This window comes from Gadus macrocephalus, chromosome 21 (genome assembly GCF_031168955.1).
Source record: "Gadus macrocephalus chromosome 21, ASM3116895v1".
Classification (NCBI taxonomy): domain Eukaryota; kingdom Metazoa; phylum Chordata; class Actinopteri; order Gadiformes; family Gadidae; genus Gadus; species Gadus macrocephalus.
In genome coordinates, this window is record NC_082402.1 from 19413447 (window position 1) to 19431875 (window position 18429).

The following is an 18429-nucleotide window of genomic DNA, read 5'->3' on the forward strand; positions in this document are numbered from 1 at the left end:
GACGTGCCAGCACCGCCAGGAGGCTTGCATCACTTACCAGGAAGCCTTGTTCGGCTGCTCCACTGCTGAGGGGCTCATCAACGAGAACTCTCCGTAGCATGCCCCCAGGACGTCATCACCAGTGTGGGGTTGGGTTGGGGATCCAGGTGAGTTGTGTGATGATGCCATTTAATCTTGAACCTAACCCCAACCCTAACCCTAACCCGCCAGTGCCTCCTATCGACTCTCCTGATCTTCTTCCCTCCCCACCAACACCTGGGCACGCGAGTCCGGCCAGACCGTCCTCAACAAACACTACACCGCCCTCAGCCGTATCGTTGCCCTATAGGGCTCATGATTTGTGTTGTTGGGTGTGTTATTGTTGTTGCCCATCACCTGTTCACCCTTTATACATTTTAAGGTTCTTGTATATTGTGGTTGTGTTTTGTTTTCTCCCGTGTGGTCCCGTGTGTCCCTCCCCGAGCCGTAGGTATTTGTTGTTTTCGTGTGCCCCCCATCCCTCTCTCTCCTTCTGAGACGTGCCCCTCGCCTCGTCCCTTGCGCACGGCCCCTCGCCCTTTCACCGTCCACCCTAACCCCTCCCTCTCCTGGCCCTTACCTTAACCCCTCCCTCTCCTGGCCCTTACCTTAACCACTCACTCATCTGTCCCTAACCCTGACCGTCCCCCTCCCTGGCCCTAACCCTGACCGTCCCCCTCCCTGGCCCTAACCCTGACCGTCCTCCTCCCCGGGCTCTGACCCCTGACCCCGTTGTGACCCTGACCCTTACCATGTTCCCCTTCTGGTCCCCCTCACCACCGTTCTCAGGTCCCCCCCGTTTGGCTTGACCCCGCACCACTCGTGCGTGTGTGTGTGTGTGCGTCTGCCTCTCGGTTGTTTCCATTAGTTTCTATTCATTTATCTATTCATTTATCCGTTTATTATTTTTCATTTATCCCCTCACCACTGTGAATGTTTGCAGCCGTTCAGGCTTGTTTACCTGGCCTGGCGTCTGATTGGTCCCCCCGCTTCCGGGTATCCATCTTGGAATGATGAAGCGTGACGCACTTTCATTGGGACGCTCGTACTTTATTCCATACCTTCTATTGGTTTATTTGCCCCTTTATCCCCTCATTGAATTACGTTTATTGTCTTTTATTGTTGTTTATCGTTTTTTATTCACCCGCCCCGTCCAATGTATTTGTTTATGTCCTGTCGGTACGATCGTTTACATTGTTTGACTCGCGTAATTCGTGTTTTGTGTGTGCTTCCCCGTACAGTCAGCATACCACATGTTATCGGTTTGTTTGGCGTCCTCTGTTGGCTGTCATCACCTATTGTCACCGTGCGGAAGTGTTGATCCAGCCTGGCACCTGATTGGCCCTCCCGCCTCCCGGGTTGCCGTGGTCACTTCTGCGCATGTCACGAACCAGTTCCTCTCCCTCCCCCTTGCCTGTCTGCGCAGTGGAACTCTGTGTGTGTGTGCTCGTCAACAACTATCACTGTCACCACGGCTCGTTTTTCGTTTTTTTGTATTTGTACGGACATATTCACGGTTTGTTGTTGCTATTTTATGTACCTGATGAAGTCACAATAGTGACGAAACGTCGTACTTTGCCCAACGGTAAGAAGTCAATAAAAACGGATTCTTACCGGACCACACTCGCATTTCTTAGAACCTCCCGATCACTTTTTTAAATAAAACGAACCGTTGGATATGCCTGTTCCGAGCCACCACGACGACTGGACCCTGGTCCAGCGCGGCTGACGCCACCGCAGGCCCGGGACCCATCGGACATCCCCTCTCTGGTCAGTCTACCACCCGATAGACTCGCGCCTACAGCTAGACGCACATACGCGTCAGTCATGCACCCACATAGACGTGACTGGGTCCCCCGCGACCCATCTCCCCGGGGGGGGTCCCCTCCCCTCCCCTCCTCCCCCTCCTCCCCCTCCCTCCTCCCCCCCTCCCCCCCTCCCCCTGCAGGCTCGAGACCCCCTCCGGCCGCGCCACAGAGGACGGCGCTCACCTCCGCCAAGCCCCGGCGCTGGACCCACGCCACGCCCCTCTGGTCAGCCCGTGCGTCCCCCCTTGGCTCCGCCCACGCCCGGCTGGCCCTCGACATCCCGGCGGATGGCGTCGCCCCGGACACGCCCACCAGGGGGCCCACACGCCACGTCAGCACCTCAAAGAAAGGCTCACGGCCTTCTCCTGCCCTGCCGCTGCCGTGGAGTGACCCCTTCCGGGTCGTCTCTCCTCCAGCCCCTCGCCACGCCCCTTCGTACGACTACGACACCCCCCTGTGCGTTTGCCGAGACCTCCGCTCGTCGGGACGCTGCCCCCGCCGTCACTCCCCTTGGCTCCACCCGCGCCCGGCTGACCTTTGACCCGCCCGCGGACGGCGTCACCAGACACGCCCACCAGGAGGCCCATCGGGCATGCCAAGGTACTGGGGGCGAGTCCCTTCTTGTCCGTAGCTACGCGACCCGGAAAAAAGGCTTCTGAAAAAAGAAAGAACAGATCAAAATGTCCTAACCCTAACCCTAACCTTTGTTGGTGTGCAACCTTTTTTAGTTTATTGTTTCTAGATCCAATAAATATTTACTTTTTTAACTGCTTCTGGAATATACTTACTCAATCTGGTCCACGGCATGAAGTTAGGTTGTTCAGACCTTCTCCTTTTTTTCTGGTGGTCTATTGGGCGGTGAGTACCCCAACATCTGTGTGTTCAGTTCAGTTTTTTCAAAAGTGTGTACACACTGCAAGACTGTGAGAAGATAAAACACGCACAGAGAAACAACTGGGACACACTCCTGCCTTCCCCGAACAATGCCATTCCAACATTAAGGCTTTTTTTCAATACAGAAGAGAGTATGGGTTTGATATGTGTGTGCATATATATACATATATATGTATGTGTGTACACTGAAGACCGACACAACATCTACAACCAACCGGCCCAACTCCACCCGCCCCCCCCTCCCTTGAACCATTCTATGGTCACTTATTGGGAACTACCACCAGCCCACAACCAGCTTACCACCAGCCTACCAGACGATCAGCAACATCTTGTTTCCTGACCTGAACACAATCTACCTCCCAGCTAAGACAATTCACCAGCCTATCGGACCAACCACATCCCACCAACCCTCTACCATTGACTTTTTCCTTTTTGGTTTTGCATAGTTCATTCCCTTACATTTTTTATTTTCATTTCTTATTTTTAGTTTACTCTACGATCTGACTCACAGCTGCATAACCATAACTACATCTGTTCTAGTAAATCTTTTTTTCAATGCGAATTGCGGTTTAACCTTATTATAGTTTGTTTTGCATTTTACTTCTGTTTTCCCTTTTTCTTTTCTTTTTTTAAACTCCAACCCCTTCCCCGCGTTTCTTTTTCTTTTGAATTAGTCTGGGTCCCCCTTTAAAATGGCTAACTCTTATAAAAACAGATTTAGCCTATTGGGTACCTACAACACAGTACCACAGAAGCCGCTTCCTTCCAAGGTTACTCCTGTTGGGACTAGGGATGGGTATCGTTTGGGTTTTATCCGATACCGGTGCCTACTCGGTACTTTTCAAACGGTTCCGGTGCTAAAACGGTTCTCGAACCGGTACTTAAAAAAACGAAACTGCACACACTTGCATACATGCACGACTTGTTATGAGTAATAATAATAATAATAATAATATTAATTACTTGCTGAAAGCAGGCAGGCACGCATCATGGCGCAACATTATTGCCAAAGTCATATTAAGTAACATAACTCAGGTGCGCAAGGCAGCCACAGGAGACGCCAACATTGTTTTCAACCGCTCGGTACCGCGCTGTATTAATTCCCAACTTTTAAAGAGTAAAAGTATTTGAAGCGAATAACGACTGTTTTTGATTGAAACTTTCTGTTTATTTGGTTTTGAACAGAAAGTTTTGGATGCATGCATCGGCTTTGAGTTTGTTTGTTTGTTAATTTAAAATTACATTCGCTCGCAACACACACACACACACACACACACACACACACACACACACACACACGTTCATTCACGTTCACCCACTACAACCTGCCGATCGTCAACGCGCTGCGATGCCGCAGCGCGTTGACAAGTCCGTCCCGAGTCTCGAGGAGCCCATAGGCTTTATGGTTTATATGTTTGAAAGCCTTGACACACTCTTTTACCAGTTGGCCTGAAATACCACGCCTCGCAGTCATGGACCTATAAAGAAAGTCGTAGTCGTACCATGCGTGTTTAGCGCAACATTGAAAAGGGTCCCGTCTGAAACAGTGTCGCGCAGCGCTGCGTTCCGAACGTTGTGTAATCAAATACACCGGTATGGCGGTATATAAAAAAAATCATATCCTAACGAAAATACACACCGTTATTCAGTCTGAACCGGTATAGCGCCCAGCACTAACGCAAGTTGACGCCGCAACACCATGGGGGCGGGGCAGGGGGCGTTAAAAAACGCCAGGCACCGTTATGAGGAACCGAAATGTGCGTTCTTATTCGATCTCGTTACAACCGTTTATGTCGGAACCGGTTCCCTACTGGAACCGAGTTTCGGTGCTCAACCCTAGTTGGGACACACACATCAAGCAATTCAGAGTTTTTATTAAGCAAAACATATTTTAAACTTCTACAATCGATCCACCACACAGAGATTCTGTCGGAAGCCCTCATTACAGGGATCCCCCCACTGGGGATGGCTAGAAAGGTAGCTTACCTCACAGCCTTCATCAAACCGGCGGCACCGGACTATATTGTTTTAACTGAAATCAAGAACAATACAATTGACTGGTTGAATAACAATTTAAGGATCTTACAAAAGCAGTATGGAAGAATCCGAGAGGATTTCCCCTTGACCCTGAGCCCATTTAGTGAGGAGGCCCTGGATAGAGCTCTTAGGTGGGCCCGCCAAAGGTACGGCAGACGCCTTAGTCCCTCATCTATCACTACACTTCGCTCATTGTTAACCAGTCTTACTGCCGATCTGCCACCACCTACTACTCCACTGCTTATCTCAGACAACACAGCCTTCCCACCGGCAAAACTGAAAGTTTTTCGCGGCCCTATGGTTAAGAATCACTGGTATAAAGGACGAATTTCGAATTATAAATAAGTAAAACGAATTGTTGAAAGTACGGAGCTTCCCGCTTCCCATTCAAACGCATTGCGCGACGGTTAGCCTTCTCAACGAGTGCTGCTGGTAAATCGTGAAAAATGCATAAAAATGCGAACAGACGACTCGGTTATATTCTATAGAGTAGACCATAGTGTGTATGTGGTATAAAGGCTGGGACGAATTTCGAATTATAAATAAGTAAAACGAATTGTTGAAAGTACGGAGCGTCGCGCTTCCCATTCATACGTATGGGGAGTGCTGCTGGTAAATCGTGAAAAACGCATTAGTGTAATTGTGATATAAAGGCTGGTCTAAATGTGAAATTATTAATGTGTGATTTCGGTGTTTGAAATGCAACCGCGATTTGCATAGGAGAGGTGTTAATAGTGGGGGGAGAGCAACAGGTCACTCTCAGGCTAAACCTAATGGTCTCTTGACATTAACGTTGACAGTATTACCCTAACACCCCTGATGGTTATAGGCCTCTTTTTGTATGTTGGGTAAAAAAAACTCTAATTTGCCGAAATTGAGTGATAGGTTATACAATTAAGAATAAACAACGGTGGGCCTCTTCATGACTAATTTATATATATTTTTAATTCAATAATGTAATTGTTATTGTAATTGCCCCCCCCCCCCCCCCAGGTACTAGGTGAGCTAAGCACTCTGCCTTTAATGCGTATAGGGAGCGGCGGGCCTGCCTAATGGGCTGATCTCCTGACATTAACATTGTTATCAACATTGTTATCTTAACACCCAATTAGTACATTGTAATACACTTCACTGACTTGTTTTTTTTCTTCTTGTCTTTCAGAAAATGTCTTTTGCTCCCCTTTTCCATTTCGAACCCTCTTCCTCCGAGCTCACCCTTCGCCCCTCTGATGCCGCTGACGCAGTGGCAAGCAAACGCCAGGCCTCTGCCACTGGGTCTCAGGTGAAGAGGGGTGATGTGGTTCGAGCCGAGGCGAGGGCCAGAGCCCTGCAGAAGGGTGGCATGTCGGGCGAGTTTGTGCTGGCGGAGAGCGAGGTGCAGTTTGGCCTGTACCGCGGTCAAACTTTCAAGTGGCTGCTGGGAAATGCGGTGGGGTACGCCGTCACCATCTTGGCGTCCCACCAGATGGAGAGAGAGGGAGGGGACACCAGCAAGTCGCCCCTCATGGAGAACAAGGACGCCCTCGCCTCCTACGCCGGGCTGTTCCCACCCATGGTGACGGCCGTCGCCAGGCGTAGGTTGTGCGAGGGCTCCGCGTCTTCCAGGGGCTGGACGACGCGCTGGTGGGGTTCGGGGTGCATTCGCACCGGACCTACAAGTCCCTGTATGGCGAGCGGGACCAAGAGAGTTGAACGTAAGTAGACTGTACCGTCTACAAAACAGCCTGGGAGGTGCTTTAAACAACACACCAGTGCTTCATCACTTCATGTTGTCGTCTCGTTGTCGTTCTTTGCAGGCGTCTCCTACTCTGACCCGACCGACGCCGAACTGCTCGCCGCTGCCGACGAGGTCGACCCTCCCAGTGAGTATACGTTTTGATGTGAATACACTTGTACCGCACGTTTAACGCACCTCCCTAACGCTCATATGGGTTGTCAGGCACGTCCAGGGACGCCCCGCCAGCCGCGGCCCCGCTGGAAGGACCAGCACCAGGTCCAGGACCAGGACCAATGGCCACGAGGCCTGCCTCCGGCAAAGAGGTTTGTGTAATGTGTGTGTGTGTATATGATGTGTGTGTTTATGTGTGCCTGTCTGCTGAACATTCACACCCGCTAACTGTGTGTGTCTGCTGCGTGTGTGTTTCAGCTGCTTCCCCTCAGCTGGAGGAAGACGCTGCCTGAGGAGCAGCAGGAGTGTGTGGGCCGGGCGCTGTTCCGCAGGGACCCCAGCAGCGGGAAGGCTGTGCTCACCACACCGCCCCGACTGTGGTGGTACCCGCCAGGCGCCCGGCTCCTCTACACGCAACCCCCCCGCCACAGCCCACGCCTTCTTCCAGCGCCCCTTCTTCCTCTGGCTTCCGTATCGGATGTGGGCGTGCCACCTCAAGTGCCCCACTGATGGGCGCAAGCTGATGGGCGCTGGCCTATACAAGACCGTGCGGAGGGTCTTGGACAGGAGCGGGTGGTATTATAATAATAATAATAATAATACATTTAATTTAGAGGCGCCTTTCAAGACACCCAAGGTCACCTTACAGAGCATATAGTCATCATTCAAAACTATGTAAAACAGACTAGGAATAAAAGGAAAACAGAGGTTAAACATGAAGAATAATAATAATTAATAACACTCAAAGACGCCTAAAGTGAAGGGGGGACCTCACTAACCACCACCAATATGTAGCACCCACTTGGGTGATGCACGGCAGCCAATCGGTGCCAGAACGCTCACTACACACCAGCTTGAGGTGGAGAGTTAGGGATGAGGTGGAGAGTGAGGGAAAATAACATATTTAAACACTATCGACCATATTTAAACACTGTCGATCACATTTAAACAATATCGACCACATGTAAACACTACCGACCACATTTAAACACTATCGACCATATTTAAACACTATGGACCACATGTAAACCCTATCGACCACATGTAAACACTATCGCCCACATTTAAACACTATCACCCACATTTAAACACTATGGACCACACGTAAACCCTATCGACCATATTTAAACACTATGGACCACATGTAAACCCTATCGACCATATATAAACACTATCGACCACATTTAAACATGTAAACCCTATCGACCACATGTAAACACTATCGACCACATTTAAACACTATCGCCCACATTTAAACACTATCGCCCACATTTAAACACTATGGACCACATTTAAACACTATGGACCACATGTAAACCCTATCGACCACATGTAAACCCTATCGACCATATATAAACACTATCGACCACATTTAAACATGTAAACCCTATCGACCACAATTAAACACTATCGACCACAATTAAACACTATCGACCACATTTAAACATGTAAACCCTATCGACCACATTTAAACACTATCGACCACATTTAAACACTATCGACCACATTTAAACACTCTCGCCCACATTTACACTATCGACCACATTTAAACACTATCGACTATTATATCGACTAAACACTATTATATGGCCACAGAGTGCCTTCAGTGCCCCTCCTGCGGCAAGAAGGTGGCGGGCTGGTCGCAGGACATCCTGGAGCAGCTGGACGTTGCTCACCGCGAGGAATTCCCGGCCGTTCTGACCTACAAGGATGTCACTTTTAGTCATTCTGCGTTTACCCAGCGTATTGTCGCTCGTGGTTAACTACGGTTAACTGTGTGTTCTCTGTTTCCAGGTTGTCCTGTGACAGAGCGGTGATAGCGATGCTCAAGGAGCGCACCTTGGGCAACAGCGTCTCTCGCCTCCGTGCCTCCCTGGTGGAGCAGCACTCCAGGGACTGGATGCAGCGCTCCATCGCCTACCTGTCTGTGCTCCGCAAGCTGAGGGGACCCGGAGCGGCCCGGAAGGACGACGTGTCCCTGCCGACCTTCGCAAGGTGCCCGGGCTCACCTGGTTTGGTCGGGTGTACGTGCTGGAGGCCATGACCAGGCTGGACGAGACCAAGGCCAGGGTGATGTCGATCTTCGGAGACATCCTAAAGATGGACTCCACCAAGAAGGTGAGGTTTCTCTCTCTGTGTGCCGTCCGTCTGTCCGTCCGTCCGTCCGTCCGTCCGTGTGTCTAAACGTGTGTTTGTGTCTTGCAGATCGCCAAAAAGCTTGCGGGCGCCGCCGCCGGTTCTGCCGCCTGGATGACCAACGTTGGCAACGAGTACGGGCAGGTGCTCGTGTCCGTTCTCACCTCGGCCGAGGGGGAGGGACTGACCAACATGGCGGCCGGCCTGATGCGGCGGTACCGGGAAGCCGGGAAGGCCCGTCCGAGGGTCCTGTATGTGGACCGGGACTGCTGTGCCGCCGTGGGCAATTCTGCCACGCACGGCATGTACCACGAGTGGCAGGAGCTGGTGGTGCGGCTGGACGTGTGGCACCTCATGCGGCGCTTCGCGAGGGGCGTCACCACCGACAGCCACCAGCTCTACGGCCTCTTCATGGCCAGGCTGTCCTTCGCCATCTTTGAGTGGGCTCGACTGCGTCCAGGACCCAGAGGGGGTGGAGCTGTACACCAAGACGGGAGAGATCACCAAGGGTGGTGTGAGGCTCCCCGTCTTCCGGTGCGCTCGCGGCTCCACCTCCCTCGAGTCCTTCCACCTGCACCAGTGCCGCTTCGTTCCGGGTAAATCTATTTCCACCGCGTTGACAAAGTTCTGTTTGTTTGATTTCCTTTTTCACTAACTCTTCTCCCCCTCGTGTTTTATGTACAGGTACCACCTCTAGTGAGCTCCACTATCAGGTGTACCTGCTGGAGGGTCTCTCTCTCTCTCTCTCTCTCTCTCTCTCTCTCTCTCTCTCTCACTCTCTCTGCAGGGGAACTCTTGGGGGAGGAGTACCTGTACTCCCAGTCGGGCGCTGTGCTGCAGCCGGATCCCGACCCTCTGGATGGGGCCGAGGAGGAAGAGGCCCCCGCCGATGACGGCTTCGAGGAGGAGGAGCAGCCGAAGGAGGAGCCAGAGGAGATCCGTCTCCTGGCACACCACAGCGCCCTGCTCCAGGAGCCCTGCGGTGTGCTCCAGGTCGATGCCACCTTGGGATCGCCCCTTTCCGAGGTGGAGGAGGAGGAAGTGAGTGGCAGTCGCCTGTCCACATTTCATATCGGCCGCGGTGTTTGCGTGCGGCGTCTCATCGTGTGCCGTGTGTGCGTTTTCTTTCAGGACGTCGTCGGGCCGGACGGTCAGCCCGGGTACCACCACGCGGTGGCCCTGGCCCACGGCCTCGTGGAGCTGCGTCACCACGCCTTCGTCACCGCCCGTCAGACCAGAGGCATCATCGCTCTCTGGGAGAGGCTGACGGAGCGGGACAAGGCGCCGGTGACCTTCCCCCCCCGCCACCAGGACCGGCTGGCTAAAGGTCGGTTCAAGACCAGCAACCGCCACGCCCACATCCCGGGAGTGGACAGTGTGAAGCGGTAAGCAGTGCATTAACAATTTCCTTCAATCTTTTTTTTTACAGCCCCCTATAATCAGTAACTAACACGCTCTCGCTCTCTCTCTCTCTCTCTCTCTCTCTCTCTCTCTCTCTCTCTCTCTCTCTCTGCAGTGTCGTCGTGGGTAAGGGTGCGGGAGCGGCACAGTACCCAAGCCTCAGCAGGGTCGTCGAGGCCATCATGTTGGAGCTGTGCCGCGTCCACAGCGGCGACGCCAAGACCATCGCCGGGGCACGCCTCAACCGCTGGGGTGCCGTCATGAGGGACTACAAATTGATCCAGGACAACGTGGTCAACTGTCCTGCCCTCATGGCGAGCACCCGCATCCAGCTGTACGACGTGAACCAGCGGACCCTGTCCATGTGGTAAGTCCATATACTTTGGCTCGCAGAACTGATGTGTGTGTGTGTGTTTGTCGTCGTGATTGATATCTTTGTAGTCATAATTAACGCATTGTTTCTATTTCTTGAAAGGCAAAACACCAGGGAAAAAAGCATGATGAGGGACACCCTCTCCCTCGCAGTCCCGGGGCCCAGCGCTCCCCAGACTGCAGCGGAGCCCCTGTCGGCCCCACGGACTCTGCTGCAGCAGCCCCAGCAGCCAGACCAGCCCCTCCAGCACCGCCTGCCCGCGGATGCCTCTGGTCTGGCTGCAACGATCAGAGGGCCGCTGGCCCCGGAGCTCTACGACCTCGTCGTGAAGCAGCAGAGTGCCGCCGCCACCGCCGCCGCCGCCACCGCCCCCCCGGACCTCAGCCCGCTCTCAGCCGCGGCCACCGCTCCAGCCATTGCCGCTCCGGCCGTCGCCATTGGTGGAGCCATGTCCCGCACCACTGCCTGGAGGCACAGGGTCCTGGAGGAGAAGGAGCGTCGTGCCCGTGGGCCGACGGAGGAACGGTGGAGCAGTGGCGCCGTGATCGGCTGACCAGAGACCGCGCGGCCCCCGCCGCCACCCTGACATTCTCTCCCCCCCCCCCCAGCAGCAGTGTGGAGCTGTGGCTGGCTGTGTAGAGGGACCACCAGCCATTGTATATTGTGTATGTATATATATATGTGTGTGTGTGTGTGTTTATATAAGATAAACAGCCTACCGTTACCGAAAGACTCTGTCGTTTGTGTGGAAGAAAGAATGATTTTTGCTCAAATCACATCACAAAAAGAAAACACACCTTAAAGGCTGGTTGAAATAAAGCCATTTTTTAATAAACGATAAATCAAATAAAAACAAAGTGGGTTGAAAAAAAGCCATTCTTTATTAAACAATGTATAAATTAACAACACATAAAAGAGGGTTGCTAAAAGTCATTATTTTTTCCAGATCATGCATGCGCATCAATTAATTCCTGCTACCTTTTTGGCTGTCCGAGTATTTTCCTTAAATCATGTCTAACTGCCACACACACACACACACACAACACTTCAAACAGCATGATGGACACACACACATCACACACATCTATCATGACAGTGGCAGTGGGAAATAGAACTGAAGCGCAGAGAGCCCCCCCCGACACCCTGAGTTAATTTCACACCTCCAACTTGGACTCTTTTGTCTATCAGGATGACTGATCAAGCTAAGACAAAAGATCAGGCAGGGCAGCTGGCCTCGGGAAAGTCTCCCGTGTGCAGGTGAAGGTGAAGGTCCACCCCCTTCCCGTTCAAGGTTCAAATATGGCTGCAGGAGATGCCTCTAAACCACACTACGATGGAAGCCAGTAACAGCAACCTCGGAGCGCAGCCTGAGCCAGAGGCCGTGGAACCAGAAGGTGTGTATCTAACTTGCTAAATGTGTGTGTGTGTGTGTGCACATCCATCCATTTCATTTGACCTAGACTAAAAGAGTTCTATATTGCGTTGTGCTCAGAGTCCGACAGCGCTGCTGCTCCTCCTCCTCCTCCTCCATCAAAGAGGAAGAGGAAGCACAGGGGGACGCCACACAGGGTTACCCTGTGCCGCTTCAAGTCTCGCCTAAGGCAGGACACCCGGGTGCTGGAGGAGCAAAAGGGGAAGCCCCAATGCCAGCCGGGGGACCCCTGCCCCACGTGCGCCCAACCCAGGACCCTGGACACGGGGCACGCGCTCTACAAGAGCAGTGCGTACTGCGAGTCGGAGGCGGCCTCACCGCTCGTGAGTGGCTCATCAGCCAACAGGCCCCGGAGGACGCCGGGAAGGTGCCCAGGACCACCCTGTGGAACATCGCCCGCAGGAAGGAGGAGCAGGTCGGCGGCTCCTCTTCCCCTCGACGCAAACTGCCAGCGGTGCCTCCAGCCGGCGCAGAAGGACTTTGGCCACAGCCGGTTCGATGGGGAGAGTTTCTGCTCCCTCTACGCCGGCAAAGGCGTAGACCTGTGGCTGGCCGAGAGGAGGGACCGCAAGAGGCGAAAGCCAAAGAGGTGAATTGATTGTTTCTGAATGTGTTCCAAGTAAACTGCTTGCATTTACCTAAAGAACTAAAATTCAATGTTGAAATCTGTTCACCAGGAAGCAGAGGAAGCAGCGGGAGGAGAGGAGGGCGAAGGGCCCGGCGTCAGACCCTGGAGAGGAACACAGCCCCGGCAGAGTGTGAGGCTGCTCCTCCCCGGGAACCCCCCTCCTGTGTTGTGCTTGTTTTTAATTTAATAAATCTATTTGTATTACACACGCTTGTCCCTTCTTTTTACTTTAAGCAACAAGTCCACAACAACAATGATAACAAATGTTTTTAGTTGAATAATAAAAAGCAATACATAAGAAACAGTGTAAAAGCGTCTCGAAATAAAGCCATTCTTTAAGAAACAATCACATTGAATATAAAGCCTTTAATAAACACATTGAAAATAAAGGCATTCTTTAACAAACAAGCAATAAAGCCGCTCTTTGATAAACAATCAATACATTGAAAATAAAGCCATTCTTTAATAAGCAATCACATTGAAAATAAAGCCATTCTTTAATAAGCAATCACATTGAAAATAAAGCCATTCTTTAATAAGCAATCACATTGAAAATAAAGCCTTCTTTGATAAACAATTATCAAAACCCGGCCCCAAACCCTCACGCCAGGCGGCCAGAGGGAGAGGCGGTGGATGGCGTATACCACCGATATCCACCAGCCGGAGCCCAAGAGGCCTCACCGACGGGAGTGACCTCCCCCTCCAGGGACGAGACCGGCCCGGCCGGAGAGACAATTCCCCTGGACACCACCGTGGCTCACGGAGTCACACGTATGATTTCTGATTTTCCCCTTTATTTAATGAATAAACGCCCTACTACAGGCTTTGAACGACTTGGCGTGTGTTGATTTCGGCGTGAGAGAGACGTTCCACACAATCGATACATTGAAAATAAAGCCGTTCTTTAATAAACAAGCAATACATTGAAAATAAAGCCGTTCTTTAATAAACAAGCAATACATTGAAAATAAAGCCTCTCTTTGATAAACAAGCAATACATTGAAAATAAAGCCTTCTTTGATAAACAAGCAATGTATTGCAATAACGGACACGGGTTGAATCAGACAAACAGCTTGTTTATAAAGGCACCGGTCCCTCGACATGGGCGTTTCCACCCGTGTCCCGACCTGACCCTGTGCGTTCCGTTGCGTTCCGTTCGTTCCGATTTCGGCCTCTGATCAAAGCCGACGGTGCGTTCCAATTTCGACCCCGAACCGTCGGTTTGACCGGTTGGACCGAACAAATTCTCGGTCCGAGGTGCCCGCGGGGGCCAGGACCGGCCCGGGGTGCGGTGGCCAGAAGGGGGCGCCAAACCGGACCTGCCCGCGGCTGTGCCGTGGGCCGGTCCCCGATAGTGAAGAACGGTAACCTTCCTCTGCGCCACGAGGGCGCAGAGGAAGGTATATGTGATTTTAGTACATGTGAAACAGGAGGTAACACATTGACGGCATGATCCTGGTTTTTATATATACCTCTACTCACACAATGAATCACTCTCTAATGGTTCGGTTTGATAAAAAAACACAATAAAAAAGCAATACAATAAAATACAGAGCAATAATAGGTTAAAAACAACCCAATCTTAACCCAACTGCTGGTTTAATATAGGACCGACCAAGCGTTGAGTTAGGATAACCCAACCAAATGGGTTGACGGTTTAACCCAACATGTTGGGTTACCCGTTTACCCAGACTGCTGGGTTATTTTAACAAAGCTTTTGGTTATATTTACACCACAGTTGATGTCGCGTCAGACTAGGTCTGCAGCGGTTTGTTTTGAATTCACAGGGAAAATGCAGGTGTGTGCGTCTGTAGGTGCAGGTGTGTGTGTGTGTGTGTGTGTGTGTGTGGGGGTGTCGCGTCAGACTAGGTCTGCAGCGGTTTGATTAAATTCACAGGAAAAATGCACGGGAGAAAAATTAAAAACAGAAATGAAAAAAAATAGAAAAAGTAGGTGGTGTGTTAGCCGCGGTAAATGGGAAGAGAAGCGCGAGTCAACTAATGAGCGTCAGCTGTCCGCTGTTCGACTGATTTGGTTGTGCTGCATTCAGCTCACAGGTGCTTATTTATCTGGTTGGCGTTTGGTTGGGGAGACACACTGGTGAGAGTAACACGGAAATTAATCTGTGCTGGCTCTCAGTTTGGGAAAGTGCTGTGCGGAAACGTAACGCTGAAAATTGGAGAGGCTGCCGGTAAGCGCATGTCTCGTTTGACTTGATTTGTGGCGTATACGGTCGGCATGTTTGGAGCTTGGCGTTTGTTCTGATTGTCACCATTGTAGTGTTTTTAATGTTGGTTAAAAACGGGACGAAAGCTTAATGGCCTGCGCGCATTGCATCTGAGACTTTGCAGTCTATTAATTGTGGTTCCAGCGAAATGGCTGTAACTCTTTTAACCACGCATCTCCAGTTGGGCACGGGCACTTCATATTTCATAGTGGGGCTGCTCATGTTCAATCTAATGTATACTCACTTTGCACAGGATTATAGCATATTTGCACATTTCATCCATGTTTATTGCATTTTGCACATTTATTCAAGTGACAACTAACTACTGCTCTGTGTATCTTCATGTCTGTTTATCTTAGGTTTTTTACCTAAGGACTAAGGGCTAACCATTGCAACCCTATGGACTTGTGCTCTATATTCTAAATAAAAAGAAAAAAAGAGGAAAGACCAAAAACGGGAATAACTGTTGTCTGTCCAGTCCTTGTGTGAAACCCAGTGCCTTCAGAACTCCTTCAGTGTCACATCCTTTTCGAGTTGGGGAAAAGCACAGTGCTTAAAACCAACCAAACAAAACTGAAAACTCACCAAAAACCAAAACAAAACCGTACAACTTGACAGTAAAAAACCGCGGATCCAGCCAGACTGAGTCCACGCCCAGCCCGCCTGCCGCTGAGTCCACGCCCAGCCCGCCTGCCGCTGAGTCCACGCCCAGCCCGCCTGCCGCTGAGTCCACGCCCAGCCCGCCTGCCGCTGAGTCCACGCCCAGCCCGCCTGCCGCTGAGTCCACGCCCAGCCCGCCTGCCGCTGAGTCCACGCCCAGCCCGCCTGCCGCTGAGTCCACGCCCAGCCCGCCTGCCGCTGAAAATCCAGGCCCATCGATCTTCCCAAAGCCCAAAATGGCCGATTCAAAGTCTCTACAACAGCTGAAAAGAGAGAGAACGACTGCCAAACAGAGGTTCACCCGACAAGCAAACTCACTTCTGAAGTCCTGCCGGAAAATGTCGGCGGAAGAACTGATGGAGGCCTTCAGCAAGGTCAAGCTTGACGCTGAAAAGGTGATGGAGGCAAATGAGGAGGTGGAAATCTTCACCGACGAGTCGGAGCTCGAAGCCACTGCGAAAGCAGACATCGATGCTGAGGTGAAGAGAACGACAGAGGACTGCGAAGAGAAACTGGAAGAGGTGGAGGATGTCGTCCAAAAGGTGCTGTGGCAAAGTTTTGGCTGCTCTGAACTTGCTCTTGCACTGGAGGCAGCTGAAAAGGACTGCAAGCGGCTGACGGGAAGAAAGTCCGACCTGAGGCTGGAGGTTTATGAGCTGATGCTCGGCAACCTCGAGCGGCTGGTGAAGAGAACGAAAGACACCATGCGGCAATGGACTCGGTGGGTCCCAGATGAGGAGCGACCTGACTTCCAGCAGCGCATCTGGAATGTGGAGGGCTCACTGTTGGAGTTAACCTCTGAGAAGGCTGGCCTGCTGCAGACAAAGCTGGACTGCAAGTCCTCAGAAAAAACATCACACCAGTCACCCACCATCAAGCTGAAGCCAACAGCGCTTCCACAGTTTGATGGCAACAAGCGCAACTTCTACCTCTGGAGGAGGGAATGGGAGGCACTCCAAAGGCAAGGAGAACCAACCGGGTCCAAAGAGGTGAAGAAGATCCAGCTGTTGGGCAGCCTGGAGGACAAAGTGGCAAGAGATCTGCGCCTGTCAACTTACGGGACGGCAGAGGAGATCTTCCGGGTCCTCGAAAACCGGTTCGGCAACAAAACTTCTATTGCACTGGAAATCATTGAGGAACTACAGGCGCTGCCACCAGTAAAAAGTCACCAACCTAGGAAGATTGTGGACTTAATCCAAATCGTGGAAAGGGCCCTGTACGACCTCAGTGCACTGGGAAACACTGGCGCTCTAAAGAACCCACTCGTCACGAAGTCCCTGGAAAGTAAGCTGCCAGAGGGCCTAAAGAAGGAATGGCTGCTCCATGTGGCAGAAGAGGAAGACTCTGAAGACGCCTCCCCGGAAGACAGGTTTGACATGCTCCTCAAGTTCCTGAGAAGTCAGGAGAAGATTTATGAGCAGCTAGACCAACTGAAGGATGATGAACCCAGCAGGAGAGACATTAGAGTCCCACAAAGGCATGCGCACACAAAGACCACCAACTCCCAAAGCACCCAAGCACCCTGCGTTGTCTGTGGAGAGAGGGGCCACAGGAAAAAGCTGTACTACTGCAAAAAATTCAAAACTCTCAAAGTACCTGAGAAGAAGGAAGCAATTGAGCGGATCGGCGCATGTGGGAGGTGTCTCGAGGTCCACGACGTTTACGCAGAGTGCAAGACCACCTTCCTGTGCAAGAATGAGGGGTGTAAGGGTGCTCCAGGCCTGGGCCATCACTTCTACCTCTGTCCCAAAGCTGGAAGCCAAGGCGATGGGCCACGGTGGCCAAAGCCCAGTCCAGCACAAGGTGGAGGGAAAAAGGGCACAGAGGCCCAAGAAGAGTTCCTGAAGAGCCTGGCCCCCGACCTTGCTCAGCGATGTCGGAACGCGTTCTGCAACTCTGTCGCCAAGACGTCCAGTTCTGCAGTGCCAGGGAGGAGTCTGCTGGCAGAAAATGGCCTTGAGGAGTTCCCTGTCATCATGATGATCCTGGAAGTCACCGCAAACGCTGGCCAAAGGATTGGGACGTTAATAGACTTGGCGTCCGACACAAATTACATAACTCATGAAGCTGCTGGTGAGCTGAATTTGAGGAGTGAGGTTGTGACGCTCATAGTCCATGGAGTCGGTGGGATGCAGGTGACAGTGGAGACCAAGCGTTACCTCCTGAAGATCCGGGTCTCAACTTCAAAAGGAACCCTCAGATCCCACCAGCTCGTGTGCTACGGGCTGGACAGCATCGCAAAGGTCAGTCGTCATGTGCCACCCAAGACTCTGCAGAAACTATTCCCCGACGTCCCTCTCCATGAACTGGTCCGTCCCACCAAGATCGGGCTGCTCATCAGCCACAAAGAAGGGCAACTCGTCCCGCAAAAGGTGCGCTCCATCGGTGACCTTGTCCTGTGGGATGGCCCCCTCGGGAAAACAGTGGGCGGCTCTCATCCAGACCTCTTGGAGGAAGTCAAGATCACTGCCCACGGGTCCAGAACCCACTTTGCTCGCTCCATGCGCACAGCAGCTGTAGGGTACAGAGAGATCACCCATGGCCCAGTGCAGCCACCTCAACTTGCCCAGGCCACTACATCTTCTGCCAGTCGAGACTTCATGAACTGGTGGAAGTGGGACAGCATCGGGGCCGCGTGCGAGCCCAGGTGCGGCGGCTGCAGGTGTGGAAATTGCCAGCCTGGAGGGAAGGAGATGTCAATCTCAGAGGAGCGAGAACTGGAGCAAATAAAAAGTGGACTGACATACACCACCGGAGATCGCCACAGCGAGAAACCACACTGGCATGCCAAATACCCCTGGGTGGAAGACCCAGCAACACTGCCGAACAACAGGAGAGCTGTCGAAGCAACATTCCTGAGGACAGAAAAACAGTTGGCAAAGGAGCCAAAATGGAAGGCGGCCTACAAAGCTCAAGTCCATGAGATG

At 52.0% G+C, this 18429-nt stretch overlaps 3 protein-coding genes and 1 long non-coding RNA gene across 5 annotated transcripts in view; all 4 read left to right on the forward strand.

Annotated features, from left to right (window-relative positions):
- The window catches only part of LOC132449982 (NACHT, LRR and PYD domains-containing protein 12-like), a 182311-nt gene that overhangs the window by 118452 nt on the left and 45430 nt on the right, over nucleotides 1–18429 (forward strand). The window lies entirely within an intron of this gene.
- Nucleotides 5747–12879, forward strand: LOC132449402 (uncharacterized). Its single transcript, XM_060041024.1, has 3 exons — nucleotides 5747–6451; nucleotides 12048–12576; nucleotides 12665–12879. Exons 1-3 carry the CDS (start codon nucleotides 5923–5925, stop codon nucleotides 12747–12749), a joined length of 1143 nt encoding a protein of 380 aa, XP_059897007.1. The 5' UTR covers nucleotides 5747–5922; the 3' UTR covers nucleotides 12750–12879.
- On the forward strand, nucleotides 6551–7053 carry LOC132449489 (uncharacterized). Its single transcript, XR_009523588.1, has 3 exons — nucleotides 6551–6619; nucleotides 6697–6797; nucleotides 6904–7053. It is a non-coding gene; the product is annotated as an uncharacterized LOC132449489 (long non-coding RNA).
- LOC132450261 (uncharacterized) lies at nucleotides 8468–11108 on the forward strand. Its single transcript, XM_060042336.1, has 8 exons — nucleotides 8468–8640; nucleotides 8694–8763; nucleotides 8851–9195; nucleotides 9242–9377; nucleotides 9466–9477; nucleotides 9569–10166; nucleotides 10298–10549; nucleotides 10658–11108. The coding sequence occupies exons 1-8, from the start codon at nucleotides 8468–8470 to the stop codon at nucleotides 11106–11108; spliced, it is 2037 nt and encodes a 678-aa protein (XP_059898319.1).

Coding starts and splice junctions, on each gene's coding strand:
- LOC132450261 (XM_060042336.1), top strand. CDS start 8,468: ATGCTCAAGGAGCGCACCTTGGGCAACAGCGTCTCTCGCCTCCGTGCC. Junction 8,764..8,850: donor AGATGGACTCCACCAAGAAG/GTGAGGTTTCTC, acceptor TGTGTCTTGCAG/ATCGCCAAAAAGCTTGCGGG. Junction 10,550..10,657: donor CAGCGGACCCTGTCCATGTG/GTAAGTCCATAT, acceptor ATTTCTTGAAAG/GCAAAACACCAGGGAAAAAA.
- LOC132449402 (XM_060041024.1), top strand. CDS start 5,923: ATGTCTTTTGCTCCCCTTTTCCATTTCGAACCCTCTTCCTCCGAGCTC. Junction 6,452..12,047: donor CGGGACCAAGAGAGTTGAAC/GTAAGTAGACTG, acceptor CGTTGTGCTCAG/AGTCCGACAGCGCTGCTGCT. Junction 12,577..12,664: donor AAGAGGCGAAAGCCAAAGAG/GTGAATTGATTG, acceptor TCTGTTCACCAG/GAAGCAGAGGAAGCAGCGGG.